This window comes from Heliangelus exortis, chromosome Z (assembly GCF_036169615.1).
Source record: "Heliangelus exortis chromosome Z, bHelExo1.hap1, whole genome shotgun sequence".
NCBI classification, from domain to species: domain Eukaryota; kingdom Metazoa; phylum Chordata; class Aves; order Apodiformes; family Trochilidae; genus Heliangelus; species Heliangelus exortis.
Window position 1 is genome coordinate 49,216,541 of NC_092454.1, and position 25,678 is coordinate 49,242,218.

Genomic DNA, 25,678 nt, shown 5'->3' on the forward strand with positions numbered 1-25,678 from the left:
AATTCAAAGCAGTAAGTTTGTTTGTACTATGTATGCCATGGGCAATACACTTAAGACTAGGAAAAAAAGGGTAATTGAATCAAGTCAAAATCCTCAAAGCACAATGTCAAAATAAAATCAGCTGGATGGAAATTGAGTTTCTTATTTTGACTACAAACTTCTCTACAGAAGTAAAAGTTAGACATCCAATTTTTGAGGTTTTCCTTGGGGTTTATTTTGTCATAATGAAATAAAATACATGAGAAGTGGGATGAGGGAAACAACAAGGAAAGCACAGAAGTAGTCATCCACAGGTGAGAAATCTAAACAATTTGACTTCTGCCTCACAAAGGAATTGCAGTACCTACAATGCCTTATGCCTACTTCCTGTCCTAACTGTACAAAATTTACACAAACAGTCACTGTCTGTCAACCTGCACCTATTTCAGAGGCACAGGGTCAAGATTCAAAGCTTCCTTTCCACAAGGAAAAGGAACACAGAATGGTATGCAAAAATATTTGTAAACCATATATGCCATGCAGCCTTGGACTGAACATTAAGTTGGAAGTTTCTCACTTTAAAGGCCTTTAGAATAGCTATATCTATTTTAGTATCTGACAGACCTTTAAAATAAAGTGATCTGCAAAACATCTACAGCATTTTAAGCCCACAACCTCCCATTCAACTGGCCAAGTGCCTCTCTAGAGGCACACTGAAGAACCATTTCTCATCAGAATACATGTTTATACTTCAGTGTTTACTGATAACAACACTTCCTTCATATGGATGAAGTCAAGGAACAAGTCACATCTATTCAGAATCAAGATAGTATCTTCCCTTTCCCAAAAGCCAAATAGCCTGGGGGCAGAGTCCAATTTTAAATTAATAAGGTCCAGAGCAGCCTGCCACTAAAAGAAGGTGCTTGCTGCTTTTCTCTTCATGCTCTCAGTTCCCTTTCACCTGCTTGTCCAGTAGCAATGAAACTCCAGAGCAGGTGGACTGACTTGCTGATCTCACAAAAATTTGTTCTAGGGAAAATCTGGGGGGGGAGAGGGGGGAGAGATGTAGAGTGATTTCCTGTTAATTAAAAAGATCGTTCTTCCTGCAGTGAGTCTATTAACTTAAATCTGCATTTGAAGCAACTCAGTAATAACTTTTTTGCTGTGTAATGCACGCAGCAGATGAAGAAAGTAACAGCTTGACCTGAGTCCATTTCATCCTGATCCTTGACCTCCATTTACATTATTGTGATAAGGACCTGGTCAACCTCAGATTTGTTTTTCAATGGTTATCTTCTCAACCACATTACTGCTCTGACACTTGGGCTTATATGAATGCCCAAATATTATCACTGGCACACAATAGGTGAAAACAAGGAAGTCTGTGTATTTCAGCAACGTTGGGTTTTCTTTATATTGAACTGCCCATATACCCATAGACTGTCACAATCAGTTCCTGTCTTTGGAATAAAACCTGTTTTCCATTACTTGATTTTCCCCCTCCTCCCAAACCAAAACAAACCTGAAAAATTAACTTGACTACTGTAGTACCAGTACCAGTAGATGAGCCCACAGTGTTGTGCAATATGACCTGCATACTTTTTCACTTGCTTAAGTTCAAATTTCAGAAATTAACTGACTGCAAAAGGTCAAGGCAAGTGCTAGGATTTCAGACCAATAATCAAGTCTTTAAGTGTTAGGGTTCTGCTCATAGAGATAGTAGTAAGGTCTGCAGGTTGTGTGATTCCAGGCTCTACTCATCATAAGAAAATCTACTTCTTCAATTTGAAATAGCAGGTTGTTTGCAACATTAGTTAATAACTTAAAGAAAAAAAAAATCCAAAAGAACAGATCCCTGAAGCTTAATTTTTACAGTCACATATGGACCACCACAAAAGGAAACTAATGCCATATCTGAACAGCTTTTTGAGGTTAAAGAGCAAACACATGAATCTAATTCCACTCTAGACTATGGTCTTCAGAGCAAGCACTTAGACTAATTTTGTACATTACTGGAAGATATCAGTCATACAACATACAGTCATACAACATGTTGTCAACAATATACTTCATGACCTTCAGTAAGAAAATTGGCTGTAGAAAAAACATGGTAATAGTGATTCTTAACATTCAGTATCTTAATGTCACTACAAGCAAATGTTAAAGACAAAATAAAACCTCTGATTCGATAGCAAGAAAACTATTCAGTTTGAAGCAAAGACCATCTCCAACCCACACAAACAGGTGTTACTCTGCTTTTATTACAATCAGAAGTGCAAAACTTTCAAATTTTAGGCATTTTTACTGAAGCTAAATTACATCTAACAGTTTCACAAGGACAGGGCCCCTGCACAAGCGATATGCATGCAAGCAGAATGTAAAAAGACAACCATTTAGTACCCGAATAGAGAACTCCTTTGTTTGTCTCAATGTAATACTTTAAAGAAAGCTGTCATTTAAGTAACAAAAACCCAGGTTTTAGAGAAGTGGATGAAAACAGCAAACCCCAATCTACACATTTAATACAGTACCTGAGTGCTGAATCTGTGAACATCATCAGAGGCACTGACTAGATCAATGGAAGACATGGAGGGAGAGCGACTATAGGGCTACCAGAGACAGACAAAGAAAAAACCAAGTAATCAGAACAAAAGAACAACAGAGCATTCAGTACCAACTTGTGAGCACAAGATAATGAAGAAAAGGAAAACAAAAGCACCATAAGCAGCAAGCACAGCAGCAAATGCTGAGTTCATGCACCTATTATGTATTATGCTCCCAGTGTAGCCCTGAGAGGAGCGCAGTGTTTCCAGTAATACTAAAGAAAAAGTCAGCTGGATCCCCATACAAGTGATGGGATTTCTAATTTATTTAATAGAATCAAGATGATGAATTTTGCTAAAGGTATCTTGAAAACATGGAGGTTAGCAATCTGAGATTTTTTTTATTTTGTAACTGACAAGCTTGACCCAATTCGAGTATTCAAAACCAATACTCAAATCAGTATTTTTTGAGCCACAGAAAACAGTCCTCCTCCAGTTCCAGATATTTTGTTTGAAAATAAGTAAACCACTGCAAATTACTAGAAACACCTCTAAGATCTCACCTATCATTAACAAAATACTGTATAGAAATATCATAGGTCAGCCCATTGCTCAGAGGAAATACTGAGAACCACCTTACCTTTTGGACAAATCGATGATTCCCCACAGCAGAATAAGCATCTCCAGAAGGTAAGGGTGTTGGCCAGTGTAATCTAACCTTTTCACTTTGGGACTGAAAAAAAAAAAAAGTCTATTAGTAGTCAGCTGATAATGGGTAGACTATGAAACACCATGAGTCATCCCTCAGTACACACGGTGACTACAACTAATGTTATCCCTTAACAGGCATGAAGCTGTCATCCTACTGGAATTCTCAGTAAGTGAATGGGCCTGAAGACTGTATTTCTGAGCTATGGAAAACAAACAAGCAGCTTGAAAAGCATTAAGGATCCACGAAGTAGTAAAGCAGTCACTTAAAACTTCTACTGTCTGCTGAGACTACAGGATCAATAAACTCTGTTGGCTACTATATAGCCAAAAAAGTCTTAGCCAAGTCATTATGTTCACAATATTCATAAGCCTAAACACTTCTAAGACAAATGATGCACCTCTCACTTTTGTTCCCTCTCACTTTATATACTGCCATACATTGTCATATTCTATATATTTCCTCACATGCATCTTATACCTTTTTCATCCTTGTTACTGAAGTCAGTTTAATAAATGAGTTACAGAGTTAGCCAAGGCCTCCAGAATTTTTAAATAAAAACAATCAGCAACAAAATTAAATACTCCTTATTTCAAATACTGCAAGAGTAAAAAGAAATCTCAAAGCAATAATTAGGTTTTGAAAAATAGGTGCAATGTTTTGTGTTCTTACTTACACAGGGCACCAGTTACAAAGGTAAGCTTTCTACAGCACACTTGTTTAGGAATTAGAAACGTAAGAGACATTCAATTTGCTTAACACTAACACTATCCTTTTCTATTCAAGCTGTGAAGTCACTTTTTCAGAATTAGTTAAGCAACAATGTTTAAGTTGAAAACTGTTAAGTGAATGCCCCTTATTAGTGTCAGAATACAATATCTAGAGCTTCAGGACATGCACCCTAGGACTGAGTTGAAGCCACAGAGTCTCCCATGAAATGGCCATCATTAACACATTTTTCAAGTATCAATACCTGTTCTTCCATTTTATCTTGTCTATCAAGAGCAGCTTCAACAGCATCAAAGAATTCTTCTTCATTAATCAGACTATTAGGACCCTCCTAGGGCATAAGGAATAAAACAAGTTCAAATATTTTGAGACATGGTAGTTCCAGTTAAATTTAGAATTAGAAATACATGTAATAGAAATACTATGCATACAACTGTTGGAAGCAAATTTCTTCTATGGAAGTGAAATATTTTCCCAATATTCTTAGGTTAGAATTCTTCTGAAATACCTACTTGTTGCAGGAAGTTACTCTCTCCAGCTACAATTTAGGAATAGCTGTATTTAAAAAAAAAAGCCAGGAAACTGAGTAATAGTGTCAATATGATATGACACATGACTTAAACTTTAATTAATATTTTTCTTCTCTTAAAACTGTTAACAGTATGTCAAAGTACAGGTATTAACATAATTGTGTAGTCAGACTCTTTCCAAGTATTCCAGAGCTCTAGGTCATACTCATATGTGCTCAAAACATGGGAAAACAAAATTCTGGGGATCTGCATTTAAAATTCTTGGTTAGAAGAGTTTAACAGTAACCAAACGGTACATTTGAAGTGACTATTAAAAATATGAATCTACCAAGTAAAACGGTAATTCCATAGAATTTGTTTTACTGCTTTTACTGTATTGTATCACAAGCTAGTACAGCATTATTTCAAAAAACTGCTTTGCAACAGAGATACCTGGGAGAGGCAGCTGGGTTCATAACCAGCTAGAAAAAGTCCAACTTCCTACCATCGCCCTGTTTCACAGAGTCACAAAAGGGAAACTAAGCTCAAGTACCTTTTAAATATCTCAACATAATAGTACCATTTTTCAGGCTATGGCTTGTAAGTATAAACTCATTTGGTAAATGTACATGAAAGGGTCAGGTCCTTAAAATCTGTGCAAACTGCATTATAGGAACAAACTGCGTAAGGAAGTTTAAGAGTCTTAGAATTTGACTGGAAATCTCATGGAAACATGCAGTTTAACAGATGAAAGGAACCTAAAAGCACTGAATTTGTCAGTATGAAATTTCAAGTGTCCGTGAAATGTTAAAAATAAAATAAAACTTAAGATTTTAGGACTATTCCTGCAGTCAGGGTATTCATATTAGCTTTACATACCTATACAGTTGAACCAATAAAAAAGTATAAAAAAATTGCATGTAAGCTGTATTAAAAGTACAATACAATAAATCAGCATAAATATATGTAAGCCAAATGCTTCTGACAAAAGCAGAATATGGAAATCTGAGGTGATAACAGACTTCCATTCCTAAAAAATTAAGATCTGATATTCTTCCTACAGTTTCAGTTTCCAAGGTGGCAAATTAAAAGTCCCTCAAACACACTTGCACTACCTTACCACCTTGGTTTATAGACCCCTTTTCCCTGCTTTTTTGTTAACCAATCATTAAAATTCGTGTTTTTTAAAAATTTCAAGAGCAGAAGTTGTACCTCATAGTCTGGCCCCCCAAAGTGGGACTTCTTCTTCAGTTCTGTCACAGCATTTTTGTATGCTTCTTCAACTCTTCTCCTTTTCTCTACCTCCTACAAAATGATGTGATCATTGATTCAGTCAATGTGCTAACAAATGGAATGAGTACTATAGTGTTTTTCCAAGTAACAGCTGCAGACCTGCTGATTTTCTGAGTTTATTTGCATGCATTTTATGTGCCCTATACATGTATATATAATAAAAAGCTTGGGGAGCTAGATACTTGGCAATACCCTCTTCAAGTCATGTGGAAGAAACTAGACCAGCAAGCAATACATGACATCTAGTTTAAACATAGCTATACATGGTTCACTGAGGGTCAGACTTTGTGACTTGACTGACAGATGATGTAGGCTTCCTTGACCCAAATGCATGTGAGTGATAAAAAGGGGTGAAGAGACTTGTAAAAAGCTAACTTTTTGAATGCCATGAGATACTCATGAGTGATAGCACATAAGTATGTATTCATAATTAGATGGCAAAGGATCAACCTGAATCATTTTATGCAGATGCTAACATTTTCCCATAATAGGTATCTGACTGTACCAGGGCCACTGATCATGCCTGTGTCATTGGGTATTTTGAATAGAAAAACACTAACACTAGAATTAGATTAAGTCTAGTAAGTCCTCAGCAAATTCTGTATATTGCCAGAGATTCTTCATGAAAAAGCTATAAACACTTCTGAAATTTTTGCAGAATTCAGCTTTCATATTAAAGATATTTATGTGTTCCCTTTCAGAAATTTTTCAGGTGGTAGAAAATCTTATGGGTCACATTTGGACACCACACTTTACTTCTTGTACAGAGGAGTAAACAATTCAATCAGCAAGCCAACCTGAATTTTAATGATTTAGTGGAAAATCCTTAAGCAATACTGAAAGGGTAAATTTACCAACTGGGAATTTGGTGGTGACATTAATTCTGGAACACATTTTCCAGTACTAAAGAAAAGGCTGAAAATTAAAGCAATAGTCTTGATACTAAAACAAAGTATTAAAGATTTCCCCATCAAAATTCTTAGGTATAAAAACAGCACCTAGATGAAGACACTACTGTCTTTATCTGTGAACACAGGCTTTTTCCCCTTTGAACTATCACAAAGCAGCAATAGTTGCTAACACATTTCATAAAAGTTTACACATCTTTTTTGGAAGCAGTTATAGTCCTGAAGATGCATAAAGCATGCTTAAGTCACTGACAGAAACTGCAGAACTTTTATCAGAGTACTTAGAATGAAAAATGAACAAAACCATAACTCCTCTTCCTGCTTATCCCAAATCCCCAGACTTTCTGTACTACAATCTGCAAATCACTAATAATTCATTTGTGTCAAAAGACAACTCCCCAAATCTGCCAGCTTACCTTGGAAACAACATCAAGGCAGAAACTGGGAAAGTGCACAGCAGAAGCACTACTTATGTAGTAAAACTTTGTAAAATTCAATGAGGCGTTTCAGTTGCAATTGTCAAAGGAAAACAAAATAAGCTAGATAGATATGTTAATCTTAAGGTAAGAAATAATGTTCAGAAGATAAGTTTGTTTATTAATAACAAATAGTAAGACCAAAGGGAACAGAAGTAGAAAAACATTGCTGCAGTCAAGACAACAAGAAAAGCATCATTACAAGGATTTCATTGCAAATAAAACAATGAATTGAATACTAGAGATTAACTCCTCTCCTTATTTATCCATTTTAAGAAAAGTTTATTTTAAAATACATTCAAGATGCCTATACTAAAAAAGATGCTATACTGGACAAATCAAAAGTCAAGCTCAGGATCTTAACAGCTAGGAATAAAAGGCTGAAAGCAAACTTGTAACTACAATTACAAAGGGCTTCTGTATTAATTTTATTCTCACCATCTGACAGTTGGAAAGAAAATGAAAAACACAACTCCAAGATTACAATTGCTAAGTGCATTATTTTAGCAATCTCCTTAAAAATTAAGAGATGTTTTTATAATAATTTCTTGTTTTCAAAGGCTTAGCAATAGTTTCAAACCTTCAGAATTTAAGTTAAACAGTGTTATTTTATTTAAAAATAACACAATCCTGTACTCATCTCTAGTCAAACTATTGTCACCTCCAGATCCAATACTAGTAAACCTGACCTTTTTTAATGAGAAGTCTTTTAGGACAGCTATGATTTTGAAGCATATTTGCTTCGAGTTCAGCAGACAAAGGTATCTTTGGGCTAAGCTAAGCCTCTACAACATGGAGTCTGTGTAATTTGGTGAGGGAGTTGCACTCTTAATAATCACCTTTGTGTGTTGCCGTAAAATAAAAGGCAGTTCTGAAGCTAGTGATGTGAGGACACTGGAGAAGGAAAGTGAACTGAATTACAGCGTAAAAGGGATTTCACTGATTTTAGCCACTGACACATTTGACTTCCTGAGACAAACCTGCATAGTGTACAGCCAGTGGCATGAATCTGCTGTCATGCAAAAGACAAACTTGATACCAGATGAACTTTACATGAAGTTTTTACCTTAACAACCCCCCAGCTATAACATATACCCAAAGGCCTGCTTAATTCATTGTTATTTTCCCCTCTAATATCTCAGAGTGAAGTTGAGCTTGGAAAATGGGGAAGAAAACTCTTCTAGGGGTTGTTTGCCACTAACTTAGAGAAAGTATTCTCTAAGAGGTATTAACATTAGCCTCTCACAATATTTAATTCCTCTTCAGAAAAGTTTATACATCTATGCAAAAAAGAAACAAAAAAAAAAAAACAGAAGTAAAAAGATAACATCACTCTCCTCCCACATCTATTTATCAGATGACAGAGACATGTTTTCCACGCAGGCCGAAAGTACAGAAGATACTCTTACTGAAGCTCTTTTAAACCAGTAAAACAAGATGGAAGAAAAATACAAGCAGCTGTAAAACTGAAGTGGAATAGTGTTTGTGAAGGTCTGAGCACAGTCAGCTGTCTTTAAGGTTTTAGGTGTCAAGGTGTTCGTGATTTCAGGGGTGGCCTTGGTGGGGGGAGGCCACGGGCTGCCACTCGGACAGAGGTGGTCCTAGGATACAGCAGAGCCCATCCACCATGTGTGTGGCAGCTCTCTGAAACTGGTTTTAAGAGAAATAAAAACATCCCAGGGAGAGAGGAATGGGGAACCAAAAGGGAAACACAACAGAGAAAATGCCAAGGCCAGATGAAGAGGAGCAGCTGATCCAGAGCATTGAGGACCAACATGCCGAGGCAGAGGGACACTTCCTGAAGGAACCCTGTCCTCTGGAGAACACACATTGCATATTTTTTCCCAGAGGACTGCTGCCCATGAAGAGGACCTGCACTGGAAAGGAGTGAGGAGGAAGGAATGAGAGAGATGGAGTGTCTTTGACTGACTGCAACCCCCACTCCTCACCCTACACTGGCAGGGTGCAGCAAGCAGGAGGGAGAGGGGGCCTGCAGAGGAGTGAAGCTGAGCTTGGAAAACAAGGGAAGAAAGCTCTTTTAGGGGTTGCTTCCCACTAACTGTATCTATTTTAAATCAGCAACAAATTGATTTTCCCTAAGTCAAGAACTTTGTCATGACAAGAACTGGTAAGAAATCTCCCTATCTCTTTTTTTGACCCATGAGATTCTAAGGTATTTTACCATGAATATTGTACATCCCAGAAAATGTAATTGATAAATGTGACTTTAAAATGTTACAAGTCTACCAAAGCAGAGCCATTTAAAAGTGTAGATTTAAAAAAAAAAATGTTATTTTAACATCTGGGAAAACAAGTCCAAATAAACTTTTGTGACCCTATTTAAAATGTATTTACTCATGCTGTATGAGATACTGGTCACATGAGGCCTAAAGTGAAATTTAGGTGCGAATTTCCTAAGCACTCGCAGATAAAAAAAGAAGTGTTTTAAAGTTAGTACACAGAACAGGAAAGAAGTGACAAATAACTAATCTAATTAAAATTCTATATGAATGTATTATTCTGTATTGTAATACACTAACCTATGGACAAGAAAAATTCTTTTCATCCATGCTCTAAGCAAAAGTCTGATCAGCAAGAGTGAACTATGTTTGCTCAGGCCAGAAAAAGTTTTTGTGAGGGGACCTAATAGTAGTCTTCCAGTTTCTCCAAGGAAGTCAAAGAAGCTGAGCAGCAGCACAAAGAGAAGCAGAAGCTTCCCACAGCAGTCTATAGTAGGAGAAAAACAATAGGCAGATACTGGAATAAGAGTTACTCCAATTGGATATTATGAAAAGCTTATCCACTGTAACAACTGAGCAGCAAAACAGTCTGCCCCAAAAAGCTGTGTCATCTCCAGCCTCGGACACTTGAAACCAGAACTGACAAAACCCTGAGCAATCTGATTTGATCTCAAACTCTCCTTACTTTAAGAAGGAAGCTGGAAAGACACAGACTTCTTGAGGTCTGTAGTCCAGCCTAAATTTTCCTATGAGCCCACGAACAAGTCTTGGGTATACTGTAATTCTTCCAACTACTTAGCTGAAGCAGTAATAAATTAATAGTTGACAAGTTGCAGTACAGTTAGACAGGGCCAGGCCTTTGACATATGCATTATGAACACAGGTAGCAGGGGCAAGGATTCAAACAGATGTATTTTCTCTGAATGTGTTCATTCTTTGAATTGTGTGCCACTAAAACATATGGAGTAAGACCTGGAGTGTGATATACACTACATGGAAACACATCAAATGAAAAACAAGAAATCACAACAGTTGGAGGACTGGACAGGACACCAGCCAGCATGATTCTAGAAATCAAAGCCTCAAGTACAACTTCATCATGCTTCCAGCACACCTCATGAGAGAAGACACTGCTCCATTTTGAGTTGCTGTAGCAGTTGAGGAGGCTTAACATGAACTACCACGGTCATTAGAGTAACAGATATTCTAATACCACACACCTAAAAAATGCAATCAATCAGTAAAAAAATAAGGCTTAATCTCTTCAACCACCTAGACGAAATTAAAGCAACTGTATATTAAAGATACATTTGAAGTTACAGCTTGTTGCTCTCCGTATTTGTCTCCTCACAAAACATTTCAGAGATCTGCAGCTCATTTTGCAAGTAAGGATAATGTCAGACTTTTCTCTTTCAGAAGGCTAAAAGAGACACTTGTTACTATGGAATACTGCTAGGTTCTCTACAGATACAAAAAACATACGAAAACTATCCGAACAAAAGGCTGGAAAAAAGACTGTGATAAACAGTGTTACTATATCACCAGTCAGGATGAAGGGCTTTAACATTTTACTGCAGTAATAATGAAAACACCTAAAATTAATAAATGCTGTACGTAATACTTGAAGTAAAAATACTTGAAGTAAAAAAACCCCAGTTCGTTTGAAATGTCAATTTAAAGATAAAGAAACAGCTTTTTTTTTTCTTTTCTTTTATTGATAAATATATCTTACCTTATCTAGCCTTTTTTGCCAGCTTTCTTCACGTTTTACCATGAGTTCAATACAGTGAGAGAGTGTAGCAAGGATTCCAGCAGTAGTTGCCTTGAAAGTTATAGCTTCTCCTTTAAAGTCTATGCCATTAATTCCTTTCGGTGTCACATGCGGAAACACTAAAAACAAACACGAATCATTCACAGAGAGCTGTCTTTAACTCAAATAAGTATTTTACATGCTAATATTACGGCTGTTTGAAGGAAACAGTCTGGCTAGGAAGTGAATTCAAGAATAAAAAAAGTGCTAATAATTTTTAGCTATCTGCAGAATAGCTAAAGAGATTCAAAAGGAGGAACACATCCCTGCAGCTTCATCTTGCTATATTGTATTTCTAGTCTGCTTGTAACGCTGTATTACTCTGCACTCTGCAGATCATGTGGGTGGAGGGAGTGGTAATACTTCGTAACAATAGCAGTTTGACAGTTTGAAGTGGGGCCTAATTAACACAGGGCAACCTTAAAACATATCTGATGCAGTACTAAGAAAAGGAACAATTTCAAAATGAAATCAAACCCAAAACCTAACATTCGATGTTGCTTTAAGCAGGTAATTACAGATTCTAAAACGTCAAACTAAAAGGGTATATGATAAAAGTATAAAGTGGTTTTAATTATTCAAGTACTGCGAGGTTTGCAATTCCAGCAACTACGTGCTGTCAACCACGCCATCTGTTGCTAAGGCTATTTGAACAAGTCACTTAAAATGTGTGACAAAAAAAGTACCTATTATATGCCAAACTCATATGTAGGCTGACATAATAACAAATCACACACTACACATTAATGTCAGAAAGCATTAGAAAGCAAAAGTAACACCTATGTTGAACCTGACTGAGCCCATCAAGTTCAAGCAACTCCTGCTGTGCCATGGGGCAAGCTAATGACACATCACCTATCTGAGTATCACTTTTCCCCACCAGTATGTCACTTTGTCAACACACCACTGGCATGTTTTAAAAAGTACAAATAAATATTTGTGTGAGTTTATCCGATATCTGTTTGCAAGGGCAGAACAATTCTCTCAAGCAGTTCAGCTCCTGCAGGGAGGAGAAATGCAGCTGCTGTTCTCTAATGGTAGAATGCTGTATCTACACTTCCCAGTCATCAAAGGGCCTTAAGCAATGGTTTAAGCTCTAGAGGTTCTATATGCCCTCCTTGTGGAATGAATCAAACTCTTCTTCAAAACATATGGTTACAGACTATTCCAAATACCCCAATAAGCATACATACTGCAGTAGAATACAGCTTAATTTTTGCTTCATGTTAATCAAGAATTCTGTCTAAATTGTAGACATTTTGTGGCTAGAGAAAAAAGGAAAGTAAGAGAAAGAAAAATTTGTTTCAAAAAACAGTAAGGAGCAGAGCAGCTCTCCTACTACTCCTCCTCCTACTAGCTGCAGAGGGAACACGGAGGAGGCTGAGACTCAAAGTGGTACAAGCTGGCAAGGAGCCGATGCAGTGGATTCAACAAGAATACTGAAAATTACACAAGAGCTTCACCCATAACATTTCACAACCTAAAAATACAGTTTATACTTAATAGTTTGCCCTGTTGATAGAGACTGTATTCACATGCAGGCTTACCAGCACAGCTATTATGCTTGTAGACATGATTTTTCTCTTAATTATGTAACTTGCTAGAAATGCTGAAGAAACTACCACAGGCTGCAACTCCATAAAATAATTTCAGAAATTGCTAGGGAGATGCAGTGATGCAGCCTTTCCCGAAAAAATCCAGCTTTTGTTCCTGGATATCTTCAGGTCTCAGCTACAGTTCACTACTACTTTTACTCAGTTTCAGTCATAATGTACTGTCATTCTTTAATGACTAATTTTGAAGTATAAGTGATACATACAGATTTTTTAAGTCAGTGTCCTCTATAGTTTCTTTAAGCTATTAAAATTCTGGGCAAAAACTAACTTGCTGCAGAAAGATACAGAACCTGTTTCTTTGAAGAGATGGTAACTCAAGAGCTTCCTTACAATAGTATTTCCATTAATTCATTAACTCCTCATCACAGGAGACAGTTTTCCTGGAACATGTCAGAAGATTACCTCAATAGCACATTAGAAATATATCTCAGAATATTTTCTATTTGGACATCTTGAACGTGCTTACTGTTAGTTTTCTACATGTCAGCCATAAGACTGGAGCATTTCAAAATAAAACCTGACATCAGGAGATCCATATGGTTCAAGGTAAAGGCTAATAGGAAAGGACTCTTAGAATTGCAACTGCTCTTCTAGTTTGGTGGCTGAACTGCATTAATGCAACTGAAAATAGCAGCCAGATGATTTTTCTCCTGGTCTGACGTTAACATTTTCCAAGTGGTCCTTTTTTAATTACCCTGTCCTATAATCATTTTGCTTTTTTTCTGATTCGTTTTCTCTTGCCTTTTGCACAAAGGATTCCTCATGTCATGGTTTAGCCTTCAATATCTCTTTATCCCTTCCCTCTTACCCCTTTGTGTCTGTTAAAATAGGTCGGTTTTTTCATGTTCTTAGGATTGTCTGTAACACTTTTCCAGATGTCCCAAACATCACATATGTGATCAAATTGGCTTTCCAGTGAATCAGAAAATTATTCTAAAGATAGTAAGTAAAAAGTTCCTTCATCTTTTCCATTTTAGGATACAATAACATCTTGTGTTACCAAATTAATTCTAAGTGAAAAAGAAACAGTAGGGTGCATGGCCCATTTATTGATAACTACTATTGATGTTCAGCAGATAGCAGTTGGAAAAATATGCTTAGTTTTCCTCTAAGTACAAACTCATTATTTCTGCAATATGTTGGTATTATTCCTCCCTTCAAACCACATAAATCTAGCATAAATCACACTTTTACTTCAAATTGCTCTACTTCAACTTCTGTACTATTTCCACCTTTGTACAAATCCAAAAAACTCTGTTTTCAAAAAGGTTTCTTTAGAACTTAAGTTACACCTGCTCTGCCTATTCTTACATAATTTAAATGCAAATAAGCTAATTTTCCTGTGTGGCTGGATGGGAACTCTTGCTGATCAAGATTCTGCATTCTTAGGTAGATAAATAATATGCATCAGCCAGACACTATCTCCCTTGGTGTTCATACAAATGATAATTTTTTCAGTTTTAACTGGAAACTGACCAATAAATCTGAATAGTACTCTTCCTAGTTCTTCAGTCAAGGATCTTAGAGAACACAGAAAAGAAAAATCCTCCCTATCAAAAACATCATCTTCAGAGTAGTACACAAATCTCTATAGTCACGTTAACTTTCTCCTCCCACACAGGACAGGTGCAGAAGAGAATAAATTTCAAAAGACAATGTGAATATGGTGCCTTGAATCATCCTCAAATCTAATTATTTCAGCATTAGATTGGTGCAGTAGTGATACGAACAGCAGGCTTAAACATTACTTCTTACCATTGTAGGGAAAGGAAAGGATGAACCCATGGTTCTTACTTCCTGGAGCACTGACTATAGAATAGCCCCAGAGTAAACAAGCAATGACTTCTCATCTACAATTTAAAAAGATTCTTTCCTTTCAAGACTGAACAGACTTCCAGAAGGGAACCTGACATTTGAAAAACTGAAGATCCTTGCCTGCTTTGAGGCTAAGCCTTGGAAAAGGGTGAAGTTTAAAATAAATTTTTAATTATCAGTCAGTGTAGTTTTCTGCCCAATAAACAGGTATGGCTGCTTCCACCTGTGATGTCTCCTTCCCCCGCTGCATCTTTATGACATGATTCTGCTTCAGGCTAGAGACTTATTTTGCGTTTCTAATCATGCTTTGCAGCACTCAGCTACTAAGTATTTAATGGACTTAGCCTTTTGAAATAAACTGATGATAAAACACTAAGCTGGAGAACATCTTCTCATAGAAGTAATTGATAAGAAGAACTGATGAGAAGAAACTGATAAATTCGTAGGAAATAGGAATAATAATAAAAAAAAAGGAATTGAAAGTTCTGAAAAAAGCAAGGGACTACAGAAATTCTTTTCAGTAGTGAGCTGTTTAACTGAGTTTAAATGTTGGTACACATAACATATAGGAGTTTCTTGGCATGTGAGTTTCCAAAGACTTGACACAGATGTTCCAAGATTTAGACCAGGTGTACTAAAAATACAGACTTTCCTCATGACATTCCCCATATTTTATGTGTAAATGTAGCACACACTCCACAACAATGCAGATATGAAGAAATGTTCAAAAGGTAAATTAACTCCTATGTGGTCCTACCAAAATTACGTTTGGCAAAGACATCTCCAAAATAAAAGACAGATCCAAAACTTCACAATGACATCACTTAACCTCTGAAATCAGCATTGCAATTAATCCTCAGCAGAGGAAGAATTTTATATAAATGAAAATATCTACTGAAATAGATATAATAGATACTTTTCCAAAATAGGATGAATTATGGAAGAATGCTGAAAGCTCCATTTCCTTCCCTCTCTACTTGTAACAGTTTTGTCTTTACTCTAGAAAAGGCACTTAAAATACAGAAAGAAGAGATGTAACCCAGAGGGATGATAGCCAATTAGAAAGAAAACGGAGGACACAGAAAAGGCTTATTTTTGCCATATATTGTCGAGGTTCCTGATGAGTGCTTACATTTTAAAAACACTTTTGGCAAGTTTCTTTGGGAGTTTCCACCAGATTTGAAACTGGAGGCAATGCAACTTCAAAGTTTTGTGCATCAAAGGCCAAGAAAGACCTTAGGACTAACTCAATTGTCAACTTTTAGAGAATATAAACACTAATATATTTCAGTTAGGAAACAAAGTCTGAGAAGAATGCAAATAAATTTCAAATGCACTCACAGTATCTGCCAGGCCAGAAGTAGCAGATTTCCACAACAACAAGACTTACTCTCGTAAGTCCTTCCACATTTACCGCAAAGACAAAATGAACACAATAAAAATTTAAGATAAGAATTAAAATCTGAATTATGTTCATTAACAATGGAAAATACAGCTAAAAGGTGCCAAAATAATGATGAGCGAGAATCAGTAGCAGTGTTGATTTAGCCATTACCTAGTCACAGAACTTTGAAAAATCAAACGAGGACATACCTAAGCACTGCTCCAACACACTCCTAAAGCAGGTAACACTTGCAAGAAAAACTGCAATTACCGATTAAAATCTCTGTTACCTGTATCTGAATGATGCAGCTGTCTCAAAGGCATTTTTTAGTGAAAACAGCTTCAGACAAAGAGTAGGAAATCTCAGCTTGACAAGCTTTCAATATTGGAAGAGTTTGACAATATTTGTGTAAATTAATTCAGAAATGAAGACAAGAAACTAGTAAATTATAACATGAATAACAACTTCCATACACATTTAATTCTTCTTGCCATTTTATACTTAGAAAAGAGCATAAGTACTTTTGTAAAAGGCTTATTATCATACCATTCATATGAATTTTCAGTGAGAGAGTTGGGACACACTTACATTTTTCCTTACTGCTGTTACTGTTATGTAAAAAATCCCCATCAGAACGCATTGTAGGAAAATCATCTTCGTCATCTTCTACCACTAAATTTGAGAAAAAGTGTGTTATGGGAGTAAGAAAGCTTTTCCAATTCTTAGTGTGCAATTTTATTTTTTTCAGTTTTTGACCCAAGACCATTATCAACATTAAATCAAGAGACTAACATTTGCTCAGTGCTGAGGTTTAGCACAGGTTTCTATGGTAATAACATCATTTTGGTACTACAACTGGATAAGCAGAAAGCAAGGATTCAGCAGCTATCTACTCTTGTACACAAGAAAGTTTGCAAACAATTTGGATTCTACTTTTCTACCATTATCTTACTACCAAAATTTTCAGGCTACCAGAACAAACCCAAGGAGGAATATAAATGCCTTGAAGTGAATGGATACAAAAAGCTGTGCTCTGAGAAGAGCAATTCTGAGACACATGGACATCCACACCTGGGTTCTGCTAGGGGCTCAAGTGTGCACCCACTGCTCTAATCCCAGCTAATACATCTCAGGAACATTCATTATGGCAGCAGCTTTGCCTTTTTAAAATAATAATAGTTTTCTTCTACCCAAACTAATATTCTATTCCTTTTCCAAAATAAAAGGCAAGAGGCAAAAAATTAATCTGAATTCATCTTACAACAGTAAAACATTATCTTTCTATAATATCAAATGTTTAGAAGACCATTAAATTTCTACAGTGACAACTGCAGGTTAATATTGAGCAGACTTTGACGAGAATCCAGCTTCGTAAGTTACAGTTAATTAACATTGTTGATGCAGAAATACCTCTGACTGATCTTTATATGAAAGAATATATTTAGGATATGTGTTTTATTTATATGGTAGAAAACTAAATTCTATGGAGATGGGACCTTTCAGTTACAGTTTTACCTTTATCCCTCTGGAGCTCATCTTTGGAAACTGCATCTGCGCAGGCATCGAAGTATTTCTGTAAGGTATCAACTTGTCTGCACAAGATGTCTCTAAAGGTTTCCATTTCTGCAAGCTTTTCACGTAAGCTATGGCCCTTCTGAAAATACAAGAGAAAAAAGCCTGAAATGCATCTAAGCAGCAAAATTCAATGCATAAGTAGAAGAACTGATACATGCAGCTATGAAATATTGTTAATATTCTAAGGCAAGAAACTAACAAGTGTTCTTTACTTTTTCTTTACTGATTTTGTTCACTGGTCTCAATTATTATTCAATTATTCCTCTTGACTGCAGCTGCTACCTTAGAACATTCAACAAAAGCTTATTAAGAATATGCAACTTTTATGCCTATTTGTCTGAAAACTACATAGCTCTAGTTTAAGATCTTTGTACAAATATTTACTCCCCTTCCTTTTGTTGCTTCTCTTGTGCTCTTCCAGAAGCACAGCTCATCCAAGTTCACGTTAAATATTTAGATTCATGAGACAAAGAAAGCCAGCATTTGTCAACCAGTATTAGTAAAATTAAGTCACACAAAATAAGGTGAGATACTTAGAGCACGAGGGAGAAGGTAGTATTAAAAAATTAAATAATTTATATTACCCCATATTACTTTATTAAAATAACTGTTCCCACCAGTTTAATTTTCCTGCCACTCGAAAATGACACCGTGGTTTAAAAGGGACAACTGCCCAGGGGCACAAGAGAGTTTCCTGTATGATAATAATTTGGTTAATTGCTAACACAGTAAGGCAAATATTTTACATTTTTTCTATAGATGTGTAAACCTTCACATAAGTTACTTCTTTTCCAGTTGTGCATGTTACCCATGCACCAATACTAAGAAAACTTTATTTACTAACCTTGAATGAAGAGGTGGACGTCGCAGAGTACCCACTTGCTCCAGAAACAAGAGACACCATGGAGCCATGGCGTCGTAAACTTGACTCTGACCCATAGCCAGATTCCGTCTAAAAAATAAGACATACGCAAAATTAAAGTGCTGAGGCTTTTATTAAAATAAGAAATCATGAAGAAAGATTAATGCAATTTACTCTGAAACCAGTCCATTTGTTTCTTGTCAGGAAGCAGCAAGGCTTAATAACTCAGAGTGCGCCTGCATATTTGAGATGCAGCACTTGTAAAGTGATGAATGTTTTTTGGTATTATAATGACTTGTACAAATTAATTACCCACAAACATATGTTGGGACAACGTTCCATTATTTGGGTTTATGTAATCACTACCAAGCAATTTACACCTAACATCCAAAACCCTATAGCACTCTATAATAATTAACATGGTTCATCTTGAAGACAATCAGCCTTTGTCAGTCCTTCCAACCATTCAAATAGTGACATTTTATTTTTAAAAAACAGAAATCATAGAAAAAATTACTGCTACCAGACTGTTGGGTTTGGTTTTCCCTCCCCTCTCCCCTGACTTGTTCCAGGCTTTTTTAGCAAAATTCTTTATACTAGACTGAAATTACTTTTTTACAAGTAGCAAAAGTTTACATAAAATAATGTGAGATAATTAAAGAGGGAGAAGATAACCTTGTCTTTCTTCAAATAACAAAGATCTAAGTTTGACAAATTTCCTCACATACGGAACAGAAGCATACAATGAGGAGGTGGAAGAAAAATATTTCCCTAAATGTCAATGTAGATGGCCTGTGCCTGGCAAAGAAAAAAAGCCCTGAATATGAACCTAAGAAATGGCTCAGAGTAATATTTGAAGTACTGGAGATGGATGACTTTGATCAAGTAGATAGTGACAATATTGTGATGGGACTCTTGACAGAAATAAGAAATTCTGCAGTAGCACTGAAATTCAGATGGGGCAGGGAGAGGGGGATGACACAGATCAAACAACAAGCAATAACACAGTTCTAACTGTTGTACTTTTCATTGGAAACAAAGACTGGCTTTGGGAAGGCAGAAGAATAATGATAAATTAAGATGCAAGTAAACTGAAACAGTATTAAAACCAGGGAGAAAGGATAAAAGTTTGAAACATTGGTAAAACAGGCAGATTTGGGCAATACTGCAGTGCCTATGTTTAGGTTACAAATGAGCAGTGGCAGAAAACCCCATTTTTAGAACACTAACAGATGACATGACTGAAAAGAAAAATGAGTCCCAGAGAGCTGTCAACATAATTCCTGGATGAACATGACTGAACAACAATACCCATCAAAACCAAATGAAGAAAGACCCAAGAGCCAATTTCTATCTGGCCCATATATAGAGTGAAGTGGAAGAAAAAAAAAGCATTGAGGAAGCAGAAAAGCAACAAGAGGGGCACCAGAGGTAGGAGCGTGGTTGAAAAATCAGTATGACCAAGAAATGCAAGTGTCATTAGAAAAAGGTACTATAAAAGTCAAGTGATCAACAACTTAAAATTACAAAAGGACAATTGGAAATTCAAAGATTTAGGAATACACATTCTAAGTCCACTGCTTGACTTACACAAAAAATTAGCACAAATACAACTTATCTGTACTAGTAGAAATAGAAGTATGTGCTTAACAATGGCTTAGTGAGAAATGACAGAACACAAGACGGTTTCCTTATTAAGACACACTATAAGGACATTAATAATTTAGTAATTTCCTCTGTAAGTCATGCATTTAAAGCTATTTTATACTGAGCATGAGTCCTAGAAAAATAATTACATAAGTGTAGCAACCACAATGCTATAAGCTCTGGTTTTTATGAATTAGTCCTACTCGTTTTGAAGTTTGGCTTTAAAATACCTATTGGAATAGGCTTTTTAAATAAAAACATTCACATTGGACACATGGGGCTTTTTATGATATCAGATCAAGTTTAAGGAGCATACCTGTATTTTGTAGTGTATTGGGATACTGGATCACAATTTTAATTGCAATGCAATTTAGTGCAAAAATTATACCTTAACTAACTCACTGGGTTGTAATTCTATAAGAGTATAGAAGAAGCCAAACAATGAAGCTTTGATGATTTTTTTTCTCATGTAGTCAAGTAATGGCTTTTGTCTCTTTTTGTGGACTTTCAGTCCCCCAAAGGCTTGACAAGTAAAACCTGAGTAGGTAAGGGAATAAAAGGATATTTGACAAATAAGAATTCTGAGCATACAGTCACTCTGCTTTAGAAGTGCTTAATGAGCATAAAACTCAAAAGTATATTTTATAAGAGTCACACAACACTGAAGCATGAAACACTTAAGATTGCCTCCAAACACAAATCTAAAACATTTCACGGTTTTACTGGCAACTTAAGTGTTTATTTAATCACATGATGCATATTAGGATGACTCTGTGCATTTACTATGGTCTGTTTGACAGTGGGGACTACTATTTTTTTCTCCAAGTTGTACACACTAGAAAGAAGGTAAAATTTCATTTCAATAAGATATGATTTAATGAGTGGATCAATTTTAGAATGTAGCCAAAATATCCATTGCATTTTTTATCCAGAGCATTTTTAACCAACTACAGCAAATGTCCTATGATTGCTTTACCCTTTAAATGAGAAAGATACACCTATGCAAAACTTACATTTAAGCTTGGGAAACGAAATTTCTGAATTTCTGTATCTGAAGATTTAATCAGAGTCATAACTTAAAAGTACTAATCTAGAACTTCAAATAATAAACGTAATCCTAGAAAATCCGGTTATTTATAGTCTACATTCAAATCAAACCCTTTTCTTTCAATATTACTCAGTCGCTACTCTGTTAATTTAGTTGACAAAATAAGACCTGAGGATGTAAGAAATACAATTTCTTTCCATATCAACATGTAAGCTCAGTTTTTTAGAAGTACCTTTTCAGCAGTATATATGACTGCCATTTATGTTTGTGATTAGGAATTCCACTAAACGGTTTATTGACACTTCAGTATCATATACACGTGTGTGCAGCTATCAGCTTGCAAACTCTACTAACAAAAAGGTGCTATATAAAAAGCACTAAAGCAGTTTTAGCTATTTGCAACCAAAGAGCAAATTCAGCAGATGGAACAGCAGGTCAAACAGCACACAACACAAATCCAAAGCGTGTGCATTTACAGATCACATTGACAAACTGTGTCAGACTTATGTTTTAACAGCCGTGGGAAAAAATACAGAAATTACATCAAGAACACTTATTTGTCAGAAGAAACAGAAAGCAAGTATTCTTTTTCAACTGGTGGGGAGACAAGCCATCCCGCTGAGGGCAGAGGGATGGAAGCAGCTTAACACAAACAATGAGAGCATGCATCATGCAAAGCCCCACCATTCTACTACCGCAACACCTAAACGAGAGCAGGTCACTGCCGCATTTACGTCTTGCAAAGCAGATCATCCTTAGCTATTCACTGCAGAAATGCTCAGTTACATTGAGAAGCGAATTGGTGACACAAGCTTCTTCGGGTTACACAATTTTTTAACTTTCCAGGATAAAAAACGGAAAAGCATGTAGAGTCCATATGACAGACGCCAAGAGTCTCTGCTTAGAAGCAAAGTAGCTTGCAGAAGCAGTATCAATTCACGCCGTCAAGCATGAACACTGAATTACCATGCTCAGTATACAGGCGCAGTCCTTTGGCATTCCACGCATTCATCACTGCTTCAACGATACACTAAAAGTAGCATTTGTGAGTACACTGCAACACCTTCAGCTAAGGCGCTGCACAAAATCCATTATTCCTTTCAAACTGCTTTTTTTGTTACGGCAGACAAGAGGAAAAAGCAACGTGATCCAAAGCCTCATGTGATTTTAATTTTTTTTTTTTAAACTGGAGCAGGTGCTGGTGTCAGCAATGCAAAACATCAGAAAGGCTGTTTTCAGTAAAATAGCCAAGTATTCGCAGAATCTCGTTGCAGACCTCCATTACAGCTCACACTGTTAAGGATTTCCTAAAGTAGGTCAGTAATACTCTCGAGTAAAACACAGACTCATGGGAAAGCTCGCATCCTTAAAAAAAAACAAAACAAAAAAACCCCAAACCCATCCAACAACAAAACAACCACAACATAGAGCAAATTATGCTCCCATGTCTTAAAAGAATTTTTATTTTGTCTCAGTTTAATACCAGTCATGCACTTCAGTGTACCTTTGTCCACCAAGGCAGGTATTTTCAGTTAGCATTATAAATTTATTATTTTATGTAACACAAGCAGCAGGCAGCTCCTCCCCTTAAAGCACGCAACTCACCCTAGGAGGTGATGAAGCAGGCATTAGGATACAGGGATTCTATTCACATTCTCTGCAGTATTTCTGACAAAACCTATTGAAGCACCTAAGAGATCAAACCACAAATGCTTATGAAAGAATGCAGGAATAAATAAATAAATAAAAAAGCAAAATAAAAGAGCTGGAAGGTACTAGGAAAGAGTTGGTAGAGACGAGGCAAACAAGCTCTGCAAAATTATCCGTGTTTTTATCTGAATTTTCAGATTTGCTGCAGATGTTTCAACATAGACTTGAAGAAGCAATATTGCTAGGATGAGCCAAGGAAGATGGCTGGCAAGAGATGGCTTCAGACAGCAAGAACACCACCAAAAGTGGAAAATAACTGTTCTATTTTCTGTCACTTGCACATAACTGGTTAATTAGCTCCTCACTTCCATTTAAATGGCAGTGTTCAAAAACCTCACTATGCGTGCTTAAAGACTAGGAGGATCTTTGTTTGTAGGGGTCCTTCTAGCCTATGGGGAGTATCTTGGTATGCTAACAACAAATAAATTAATGGTATGTTAATGTGATAAATCCAATTACTCAGTGATTTCTACCCAGTGCTCAAGCCTGTGTCAATATAAGTTGTGGGGAGTACTTTCTCCCATCCCTTTCATCTATCTTGCAAATCTGTCTCAAGGATGGACTGTTGGAACATGTCTTTCTCTAATTGGCATCTGCTTTTTCCTCTAATTCTTGCTTTTTAACTGTTAACTGTTTTCAACTGTGTGTTGAAAAGGAGGCTTAGGGGGGGCCTTATCACTGTCTACAGTGAGAAAGATATGATCTAGCTTGACCAAGACAGGCTGGAGAATTGGGCAGAGAGGAACCTAATGAGGTTCAACAAGTGCAAATGTGAGGTCCTGCACCTGCAGCAGAACAACCCCATGCATTAGTACAGCTTAGGGTCTGATCTTCTGGAAAGCAGCCCTGAGGAGAAGGATCCTCAGAGTCCTTGTAGACAGCAAGTTAACCATGAGCCAGCATTGGGCTCTTGTGGCCAAGAAGGAAAATGGTATCCCAGGATGCATGAAGAGTGTGTCCAGTAGGTCAAGGGATGTCATCCTCCCCACCTATTCTGCCCTAGTGAGGACACTTATGGAGTACTGTATTCAATTCTGGGCTCCCCAGTTCAAGACAGAGAGGGAACTGCCAGAGATAGTCCAGTAGAGCCAAGCAAAAATGACTGGGGGACTGGAGCGTTTCCTTTACAAGGCAAGGCTGAGACAGCTGGGGCTGTTTAGCCTGGAGAGGAGAGACCTTATTAAGGTCTATAAATACCTATAGAAAAAGAGTAAGGAGGTTGGAGCCAGATGATTTTCTGTAGTGTCCAGCAATAACACAAGGGGCAATGGGCACAAACTTGAACACAGGAAGTTCAATTTAAACATGAGAAAAAACTTCTTCACTGTAAGGCTAACAGAGCAGTGGAACAGGCTGCCCAGGGAGGTTCTGGAGTCTCCTCCTTCTCTGGAGGCATTCAAAACCCACCTGGACACAATCATGTGTAATGTGCTCTAGGTGATCCTGCTTTAGCAAAGGGGTTGTACTAGATAATATCTAGAGGTCCCTTCCAACTTGATGATTCTGTGACTCTGTCAAGCACTGAAACAGGTTGTCCAGGGCAGTAAAGTCACCATCCCTGGAGGTAACTGAAAAGATGTGTAGATTTGGTTCTTAGGGATATGGTTTAGTCATAGATTTGGCAGTGTGCTGGGTTAACAGTTGGACTTGTTATTAGAAGTCTTTTGTAACCAGAGCGGTTCTATGATAATTAAGTTTATACTGCATCTGTGTAACTGTAATTTGGAAAAAGGCAGGGAGAAAGAGGAGTTTACTTTTGATATAGCCTTTGTTTTTCGTCTCATGCCCTATCGAATCTAACACATTTTCCTTTACTTTAAAAACTTGTTCACTACTCTTCCAATTTCCTTCTTGCTGTAGTCCTTACTTTTATCAGTTCTCAACAGCCACTTTCCTCAAAACCAAGTGAGGTTTACTGCACTCACTACACAGTTGCACAAAAAAGATTATATGAAGGGACTCCCCGGGCCATGCGTCTTTTTATCACATTCCTGATACCACTTCAGATTCCTGAAATTGTCTGGAGTTGAAGTTTCACAAAAATAGTCCTTACATTTGTGTCGAAATTGTTTATGTAGAAACAAAGCCCTGTCTAATTTAAAGCTCTTAATACACACAGAATCCTAACATCAGTAGAAGATTTATGCTGGTTTTCAACCATACATTAGTATAGAAACAAAGATTCTGTCTCAAGCTTAACTTCATTAACTAGTCAGTAATTTTTTTTTTAACAAAAAAATTAATGCACTGGACAGAAACTAACAGCTATAAAGTTCTGAAAGGGTAACTATATAAATAAAAACAGCAATTCTGTATGTCAATCAGAAAAGAGCTTAAATGTTAAGGAACATTTTTAAGATCTTAAGTCAAACACCTGATACACAATGGATGCACCAATATTTTGACGTTAAATGAAAACATCAGTTGCTTTATAAGAACAAGCACTACCTAATTTTACAATTCTCTTGTTAGTCTGCGGGTCAAGAACTTGCCTAATATAACAACAAAATGCTGAAGTGATAATTAATACTTGAAATGTTTAGAATTCAGACCTAGTTCCAGACACAGAAAGGCAAAAATGTGTATATAAAGTTTCCACCTCAAAGAAGAAAACTTCAAATTCACACTACTGTAAGAGCTCTGTAGGACTGAGTTTCAAGTAAAGGATCTGGATACCCATAAGGATAAAAATTCAGACCACTTCCAAAGGCTTGTTTAATCACCAATCTGAAGCATAGGAGTATGTCATCCCACCACAAAATATGATAGCATCTATGCGTTCTAGCAGGTCAGGATTGAGTTTCCACACACCCCACTTCTGTGTT

The 25,678-nt window shown here is 36.7% G+C and overlaps 1 protein-coding gene across 4 annotated transcripts in view; it reads right to left on the reverse strand.

Moving 5' to 3' along the window:
* Nucleotides 1-25,678, reverse strand: part of CERT1 (ceramide transporter 1) — a 70,182-nt gene that overhangs the window by 10,375 nt on the left and 34,129 nt on the right. For 2 of the 4 annotated variants that reach the window (XM_071731045.1, XM_071731043.1), the window contains 8 exons: nucleotides 18,431-18,538; nucleotides 17,527-17,665; nucleotides 16,600-16,683; nucleotides 11,119-11,276; nucleotides 5,682-5,774; nucleotides 4,205-4,291; nucleotides 3,163-3,255; nucleotides 2,511-2,588 (listed from right to left, as the gene is read on the reverse strand). In XM_071731045.1, the coding sequence (XP_071587146.1) occupies nucleotides 2,511-2,588; nucleotides 3,163-3,255; nucleotides 4,205-4,291; nucleotides 5,682-5,774; nucleotides 11,119-11,276; nucleotides 16,600-16,683; nucleotides 17,527-17,665; nucleotides 18,431-18,538 (840 nt within the window). The remainder of the gene's footprint in view (nucleotides 1-2,510; nucleotides 2,589-3,162; nucleotides 3,256-4,204; nucleotides 4,292-5,681; nucleotides 5,775-11,118; nucleotides 11,277-16,599; nucleotides 16,684-17,526; nucleotides 17,666-18,430; nucleotides 18,539-25,678) is intronic. The other 2 variants (XM_071731044.1, XM_071731046.1) reach the window with 1 other exon arrangement.